Source organism: Eublepharis macularius, chromosome 19, assembly GCF_028583425.1.
Source record: "Eublepharis macularius isolate TG4126 chromosome 19, MPM_Emac_v1.0, whole genome shotgun sequence".
NCBI lineage: Eukaryota > Metazoa > Chordata > Lepidosauria > Squamata > Eublepharidae > Eublepharis > Eublepharis macularius.
In genome coordinates this window covers 6,647,526-6,656,202 of record NC_072808.1, presented here as the reverse complement: position 1 = coordinate 6,656,202, position 8,677 = coordinate 6,647,526, and the positions used below count along the sequence as shown (strand labels likewise).

General features: G+C 43.3%; 1 protein-coding gene across 5 annotated transcripts; it reads right to left on the bottom strand.

Annotated features, from left to right (window-relative positions):
* On the bottom strand, nt 1-8,677 carry HNRNPA1 (heterogeneous nuclear ribonucleoprotein A1). Of its 5 annotated transcripts, XR_008598661.1 has the most exons (12): nt 8,563-8,677; nt 7,086-7,202; nt 6,731-6,877; nt 6,312-6,522; nt 6,116-6,208; nt 5,948-6,040; nt 5,362-5,433; nt 4,966-5,130; nt 4,139-4,287; nt 3,710-3,773; nt 376-447; nt 1-111 (listed from the first exon to the last, which is right to left on the bottom strand). XR_008598661.1 is itself a non-coding variant. In XM_055003193.1 (11 exons), exons 1-10 carry the CDS (start codon nt 8,575-8,577, stop codon nt 3,717-3,719), a joined length of 1,116 nt encoding a protein of 371 aa, XP_054859168.1. In that variant the 5' UTR covers nt 8,578-8,677; the 3' UTR covers nt 1-447; nt 3,710-3,716. The 5 variants fall into 5 exon arrangements, 4 of the variants coding, with proteins under 4 accessions (XP_054859168.1, XP_054859167.1, XP_054859169.1 ...); XM_055003193.1 differs by having other exon boundaries at nt 1-447; nt 3,710-3,772; nt 4,141-4,287; XM_055003192.1 differs by lacking the exons at nt 1-111; nt 376-447 and adding an exon at nt 3,146-3,474 and having other exon boundaries at nt 3,710-3,772; nt 4,141-4,287.

Here is an 8,677-nt window from a genome sequence, read left to right as displayed (position 1 = left end):
GCAAAAAGCTTTATTGAATACAAAAGAGAGGTTCATAGGAATTATTCACATTCAGCTACCCAGTAGCCATTTTAACTTTCACTGAAAGATTTACGGTATCCATGTTGAGTCCTGCAAGAGAAGGAAAACCACCAAGTTACAAGACAGCACCATTAACACAGATTTCTTCTCAAAGCGTATCACCAGTATTCTAACAGCAGCCTGAAATTCATCGATTAGCTACAAAGAGAACACCAAAACTCTTTGGAGCCAACTCTGGTCCTGGACACTGACCTGAAGAGCTCTTGTGACTTCTCTGGCTCATTTCCATAAAGCTACCAGAGTAAAATCCTGGCTCACCTCAACCTTCCTCAGATCCAGGTTTGCTGGGTTTACCTTTCTTGAGAAAGGAAGATCCACAGACAGTCCCTGCACGAAGGTGTCTAGCGCTGGGCAGCTCCTCTTCTCCTATAAAAAGGAAGGTTTGTTAATGTTCCTTGATACAAGCTCTCTGCATTACATTCAACAGATGCTTCACGCAAGCCTCCCCACTCCCCCATGAACATCCTGCTGTATTTACAGCTGCACAGCCAGTGCCTTGCCAGTACTAGGCTAAATTTAAGTGGGCAAGGCCACCCCAGAAGGGTGTGAAAAGAGGCGATGCTTTAATCAGGTCAATTTCACCAGCCCTGTCATTCAAGGCCTTTAAGTGATTTTTTTTTTAATCTTCCAATCAATATTACATTCTACCCATCTAATGCTTGTATATTACAGCACTGGACAAATTATAAAGCAGTAGCTGAACTGACATTTACAAGGTAAACTCAAGCCTCCAAGAAATTTTAGCAGGGCAACAAAACTGTATTATGACATAAGTAAAATCTGTTCTTACCTACCAGTACAGTAATATAACCTTTCCTTCCTTCTGCGTCTGACTGCTAGTCCTAAGAGCAACGATCCTGACTCTTGTCTGCCTCCTTCCGATGGGTCACTGAGCACTCCTTTCTAGCAGCAGAAGCCTGCACCTGGCTTATCTGTCCACTCGACTCAACACACGTGTCTACTCTCAGCTGTGGTAGCGTCTGAGCTGGAAGCCATTCGGAGCTATGCTTGCTAGCCGTTCCTAGTCGCTCAACCATCTGCATGCCTCCTGGATTTGTAAAGCTACTTAGTTTTCGGTTCCTGGCGAGCTCTCCTCTGTTGTGGTTATGCTACCATGCCAAAAACGAGCATTATTCCATGAATTCTGAGGTCTCGTCTCCCTCAATAGAATAAGGATCCACCTGCTATTGCAAACTCAGCCACATAAAACCCATCAGAACTATTCATTTTGCAATCTAAGTAAAGCCATTTACTAATTAGGAACAAGTCACACATAGATGCACCGCTGTAATTTTGAGTACTTTTAAGCACAAGTTCAGTGGGTCCTAGTTCACAAGAATTTGAGGTGCGCTCACATCTCACTGGAGGTTTTAGTTCCAGCTGAGGGAAGGGACTGAGGCTCTTCTTTAGATGGAGCCAGAAAACGGCCCCTGAAAGTTCCATTTCTATTGCGGACAAATATGGACTTTCGGGGATTCAAACCTCACCGTGACCCCAAATTCCCTCCTCATTGGAAAAAAACCCTTTGTTGGAAGGAACAGAAATGTGTACCAAGTGGCTTTGGCAGACTGGTGGCGCCAAAGCCGCAAGACCCATCTTGGGTATTATTTACTCCAGTGAGAGGATGGATCATTTCCCCATTTGCTTTGGAATCTTGCTTCCTGACAGAAAAGTTTAATCTTAACACTGACAATAAGGAACGAATTATATAGTCTGTGGAAGTTTTTTTGAAGTTTTTACTCAAATGCACCAATCTAATCCCATTGCAGTCAGCGTAGAACCTGGCTTAGTTTTAATTGTCCTGCAGTATCCCCGACCCTCCAACCTCAGTTTGGCTGCACGGCACTTTCTTTCGTAACCATCTTAGAAAGTGATTTATGACCACACCCAAAACATGCATCTAGCAAAGAATGGAAGTTCTACAAGGAATTTCTCTGCTCGTTATAGAGGGAACACTCCTTGTGAGTATCCCCTTCCGAATCTGGCAATAGCTCCCACAATACTGGAAATCCCACAACCCGGAACAGACTGACTTTCTATAAAGCTCTAATAGTTTTAATCTTGTTTTGATAAACCAGCGATAATGACACTGCAGTTGCAGCAACCCAGAACCAACTGGATTCAAGTGTCCAGGGCTGTCTACACTAGCAAGAATCTCATCTGAATTCAATAGCTATATACCAGTCAAGGAATCCCTTAAGAACCATTTCAGCTAAAAGGAATTTGATAGTAATTTCCAGGGCTTTTTTTCTGGGAAAAGAGGTAGTGGAACTCAAGATCGCACAATGATGTCACTTTGGGTCAGCTGGAACAAGGGGGGAGTTTTTTAAAGTTTAAATCGCCCTTGGCGAAAATGGTCACATGGCCAGTGGCCCCGCCCCGATCTCCAGACAGCAGAGGGCGATCTAAACTCTGCTCTGTCTGGAGATCAGGAGGCAGGGCGACTGGCCATGTGATCATTTTCAAGAAGTGCCGGAACTCTGTTCCACCGCGTTCCCACTGAAAATTAGCCCTGGTAACATCTATCCTACCACTCTGCTCAGTAACGTTTGAAACTTTTCTCTAACTTAAATGGCTCACTCTTGAAAACAGATCCAGAGGAGTTAGCCACGTTAGTCTGTAGTTGCAAAATAGTAAAGAGTCCAGTAGCAACTTTAAGACTAACCAGCTTTATTGTAGCATAAACTTTCGAGAACCACAGCTCTGTTCGTCAGATGCATATAATGAAGAGAGCTGCAGTTCTTGAAAGCTTATGCTACAATAAAGTTGTTTAGTCTTAAAGATGCTGCTGGAATCTTTACTATCTTACACTCTGAAAAGGTAGCAAAGATGAAGAAAGATTTCAGACTTTGCTGAGCAGAATGGTAAAATGCAGGAAAGAAAGTCATACAGGCTACTGTGCCAGTTTGCAAGTGTGGACAGTCCTACCATAGTCTTTGACCCAGTATAAAAAAAGACACCAGCCCCCAAGTATTAGTGCTCTTTCAAGCTAACCCTGCACACCAGCCAGGCAGCTAAACCCCACACACATTTAACTTACAGTAAACTAACTTTACACAGCACATTTAAAAAAAGAGACACATTTATTCAGCGTCATGATCAGTCTATTACAATTAGCAATCAACAGCATGGGTGTGGAAAAAAAAATAAATCTACATAAAAACCCTTGTTGGAATGCTTTGCACTTTCCACAGAACACAAAAACTAAAATATCCTGTTATACAGTTAGTCACAAATACAGTCCTTATGTTTGCCAACAAGCATTTGTCTAATACATGTCTTCATGAGGCAGCTCTACCCTGCCACAACTGTGTTTGGCTGAGTTCACAACTGTGGTAACCTGTAGCTTCCCTGTCACTTCTCTGGCTCTCCTCTCCTGCTAAGCTTTGTTTCCTGTTGAATAATATGGAATAAAGTTGTTAATCTAAACATATTGAGACTCAAGGCTACAATCCAATAGTAACTTTTGTTCCCACCGATTGCCAATCCATACATTAGCTTTAACATTTGCATTTTACTCCAAGTATGCTTAAACTACTCAATAACTTGCTCGGCTACATTAAGCATTACTCTTTACAGTACATCAGCACTGCAGTCAACTGAAAGGGGTTAAAGAGGAAATCCTTACCGAGGAATTAAAACCGTCTTCCGCCACCATAGCTACTACCACTGCCAGAGCCACCATAGCCACCTAAAAAAAAAAAAAATATTTCAGGGATACAATATGGGCACTAGAGAGCAAGAAAAGAATGGAGGTAAGATCATAGGATTAATTCAGGAAAACGAGGAAGATACAGGTTTAATGGGGAGAAATAATTATAGAGCAGAGATGTGAGATGATCAGGCAAAGAAACAAGCACGTGGTTGACAGCCAGACCTGCCCAGTCTTCAACTGGTGCATTGCTAGATGAAAGATTAAGAGTGCAATCTTACGTGCACTTATTTGGCAATAATCCTACTGAACAATGCCCTGAACAAAACTGTACCTCTAAGACTAGGCCAGAGCACTGTCTAGTTCTCAATCTTTTCATCCGTTCAAATTTAGCTGAATATACTCACCACCACCACCACCACCTCCTCCACTTCCACCGTATGGGCCAGAGCTCCTGCCTCCAAAGTTTCCTCCTTTCATGGGTCCAAAGTTTGAAGACTGGTTGTTATAACTGCCAAAATCGTTGTAGTTTCCGCCGCCTCCAAAGTTGCTTCCTGAACAGAAAAAAAATTTACACTTATTGTAAATATCTCACTCTTATTCAAATAGCACTACAATTCTATTTAATCTTCCCCCATTTTGTCTATTCAGCACAAATGTATTTTTAAAAAATCCACAAAGAATTGTTCTTTATCCTCACTATGTACCACTATGCATTACCTCACCTCCAGTTTTCCCTAGGGGGCCAAAGCATATGACAAAATATCTAGGTAAGTTTTTCTAGAGTTGGGAGTCAGGATCACAAGCTAGATTTCTATTTACCCCCCAAACAAAAAAGGACGTTTTGCTGGGCATGGGCTACAAAGGCAGAAGCAACAACACTCAGGTCATGTGATGTTTACAAGAACTTTCATCTGTTTTGCTTTCACGCCAATATAGCCTGACAACATGCTCACGTTGCAAGAGCATATTAGTGCTTATTTCTGGAAGGTTTCAGGAAACCAGTTCCAAAACAAAAACAATTTACAAATTGGGTCAGTTAAGATTATTATCTAAAAACTATGCACAGCCTCAACGGGCTTTTGACAGTTTCAATGTACCTACCCTTTCTCTCGTATCACTGTGTATACACAACCGCATAGAGAACACTCCATTAGATGCACAAAACAGGCTGTAGAACTTGAGGACTGTGGTATGTTCGTTACAAGGGCTACACAACTGCTGATACTTACCACCACTGCCGCCACCAAAGCCGCCGCTGCCGCCGCCACCTCCATTGTTATAGCCATCATAGCTGCCACTACTGCCATAACCTCTACTTCCTCCAGAGTACCCAGGGCCACTGCCTCCATAACCTGTAGGAAGGTCAGAAATGTTCTTGGATCCACTGGAAACTTCTGCTGGTGGAAGGGATTTGTCAGCGGAGGATGGGTCTCTTGACCCCCCCTCTCCTATTGCAGCCCAAAGTGCTGCTCCTGTGGACCAGGAACCCACAAGAACACCATGGTAGGGGGGAACTGGCAAAAACTGTCCCCCTGCCATGGAAATTCTCTCAGGGATCCAAGTCAAGGATAGCTTTTGAGCTTCCAACATAGACTGCTGAAAGTCAAAAGACCGCTGGAGCTTACCGTCATTACCAAAGCCATTATAGCCGTCTCCGCTGCTTCCGTAGCCACCTCCACTGCGACTACCAAAGCCACCTAAGCAGAACAGTTTTAGTCATTAAAAGCTGAAACAGGCAACTGAGATATTAACATTTAAAACTCGATGCAGAAGCACTAAAGGCAACATGTAAGCACAGAGAACCAAAACCAGCCTGCAGGTGGTGTATTCCTCAATCCTTATCATGGGAGGGGACTTTGAACTATAGCTGCCAACTAATCTCAATCTTACTAGTTGAGAAAACATGGTACAGTGGCGAGAGCATGACTACGACCGGGGGGGGGGGGGGAGTTGAAATACCCATTCCTGAAGCATACTGAGATTATGGGACACACACAACAGGGATTCTCTGTGGTGGCTCCTGCCTTATGGAGGATGCCAGGAAAACCTCTGCTCTCCTAGCTTTCTGCAAACTATGCTCTTTATCAGATTCTGGCTTGTTTTCAAATCTCTACAAGTCTCATCCCAAAAGGCGGACTATAGATAATGTAAATAAGAAATACCCACGGACCCTTCTCTGCCCCCTTATGTTTAATACTTAAGATTAATTACCACGGCTACCAAAGTTGCTGCCACGGTTGAAGTTTTCACCGCTGCCAAATCCACCTCCTCGGCCACCACCAAAGCTGCCAGAACTACTACGGCCTGAAAAGAGCAACCATTAGTGATTCTGAAGAAAACCAAAGTTGCTGTTTCTGTTTCCAACAAACTGAAGCTCACCTCTTTGGCTGGATGAGGCACTGGCCATCTCCTGCTTTGACAAAGCTTTCCTGACTTCACAGTTGTGCCCATTCACAGTGTGGTATTTCTGAACTAAAGGCAGAAGGTAAAAATGATGTCAGCATTGCCAACAGATGTTTAGCCAGGAAACGCAACAAGTCAAAAGGCGTTTATGGTAAGCTACTGGTACACTTACTGACTATCTTGTCCACAGAGTCATGGTCATCAAAAGTAACAAAGGCAAACCCCCTCTTTTTGCCACTGCCACGGTCGGTCATGATCTCAATTACTTCAATTTTGCCATACTGTTCAAAGTAGTCCCTCAAGTGGTGTTCTTCCGTATCTTCTTTGATTCCCCCGACAAAGATTTTCTTTACTGTTAAGTGAGCTCCTGGCCTTTGAGAGTCCTGCAATAGGGACAGGACAGACACATTGAACTCAAGGAAATTCTAAGCAAACGCGTTTAGGATCAAGTAATAGCTGCCAAATTCTGTACGTGGATCAGGCAGCTAGATACCCAGGCAGGCTGTTTCAAGCTTTTAGCTCGGGGAGAAACAGCACAGAATTTTATTATTATTTTTTATCACTGCATGCAAAATAGAAAGCCGTTCTTACCTCTCTGGATACAGCTCGCTTTGGTTCAACAACTCTACCATCTACTTTGTGTGGTCTGGCATTCATGGCAGCGTCAACCTCTTCTACTGTGGCGTAAGTGACAAATCCAAAACCTCTGGAACGCTTTGTGTTCGGGTCTCTCATCACCTATGAGAGTCAGCAAAAATCACAATTCAGGTCCAGTAGCATCTTACAGATCAACTAGACTTCCAGTGTGCACGTAAAAATTAGTCAAACCACATCACACCTTTAGTCTATTAGTCTCTACTGCATTCCTTCAGGAAAAACAAGACCACTAGCCATTTACCACAAATACTTTATACCACCTCATTGCCAAACCAACAAATCCACTCACCACACAGTCTGTAAGTGTGCCCCATTGTTCAAAGTGATTGCGAAGGCTTTCATCTGTTGTCTCAAAACTTAGACCTCCAATAAACAATTTGCGAAGCTGTTCAGGCTCTTTGGGGGACTGAAACAGAAGAAAGTGGATGAAATGGAATCAGGAAAGTTGCCTACATGTACATTCACCACCACCATAGGCAGTGGAGGGCAGACTCAGAGGATCTACTGTGCCATACTTTTGATAAAAGCCTACACACGATACTACCAAGAAAAGAAATCTCTCAATGGAAGCGGCACCGTTTGGCCAGAAAGTCATCCCCCCAAAGCATTTCAAACACCTATGGCCATATCTCTTATACTATATTATGGAAATACAAAGCTATATGGAGTTAAACTACTAGCCCACTTAGGTCTGTTTTGCCTTCTTAAACAGCAAGGCCCTAGGCAGAGAAAAATAAAGCCCAATGAGTTAAGTAAGCCTATGTGTGGTAAGAGATAAAAGAACAACTAACCCTTTTAATTAGATTTAAAAGATGTTATCAGTGGGTAACTAGAAAACTGTAAGAGGTTTGTTCGGTGCCTTATTTATTTATTACAATCAAAATGAAAAGGGATATTGTTAAAAGTCCCCATTCACAAAAATGGCAGCCATATTTGACTCCCTCCAAGAAACTGTTGCAACGTTTCCCGAAGACCAACGGCTAAAATAAAGTATTCAGGAAAAGAGCGGGGAGATACAATACCGTTTTTAGCCTTTATATTTATATACTACTATATTTACATACTACGCACAGAACATACTGAGCTCAAAGAATCGTTTTAAAATTCTCACGGTTACTGAACGCAACTGTTTCCTAATTAATTTTTTTTTAAATGCTGAGTTTCTGATAGAAGTTCAAGTCCTGTGCTCACTTACTTCGGAGTAACCCCACTGCTCTGTCCGTTTCATTCCCGCGCGCATACGCATTATTCTGAACTCACGAGAAAGAATCCCGTTATGAAAAATGAACGAGATTCTGCCCTTCAACGTTAAGACGGAGAACCGGAGAGAATCCACAGACAATGCGAAGGAACACGTGGCACGCCCCAACCCCCACAAAGCTCCGAAGTGCGCAGGCGCCGACTAGAGGAGTAACTCTCCGTTTCACTGCGCAGGCGCCAGCTAAAGGAAGGGGGAACGCCACGCAGTGTAAAAATGGCGCCTGCCCTGTGGAAACTGACGCGCATGCGTAGTCTGGAAATAACGAATGACCAAAATTTTTTAAAGAGAAATTGTAAAAGAGGGGGGTCGACACTTAACAAGGGAGAAAACGTGAGTCTCAACCGATACGGAAACGAGCATTTAAGGCCATATTTTTCAAGAGGCGACGGACCACACCCCTAAATGGACGATCCATAGATTAAAATATATAGAAAACTCTACAAGTGGGGAAAATTGAAGCTACGTGCAGGACAAGAAAATTAGAGGACCAAGTCCAGATTCGTACCTCAGACTTCGACATGATGGTGGCGATAATCAGGCGAGGCCTAGCCTGAGTCCAAAACGAACGACACTACTCCCACTCGCGCCGACTTAGAAAAGGGCCGAGTCAGCCGTGCGCC

What these genes read in the sequence shown, in the direction of transcription:
- HNRNPA1 (XM_055003193.1), bottom strand. An exon ending in AGCGAGCTGTATCCAGAGAG is followed by an intron (nt 6,523 to 6,730) that starts GTAAGAACGGCT and finishes TCCCTATTGCAG; the next exon opens with GACTCTCAAAGGCCAGGAGC. An exon ending in CAGCAACTTTGGTAGCCGTG is followed by an intron (nt 5,434 to 5,947) that starts GTAATTAATCTT and finishes TGTTCTGCTTAG; the next exon opens with GTGGCTTTGGTAGTCGCAGT.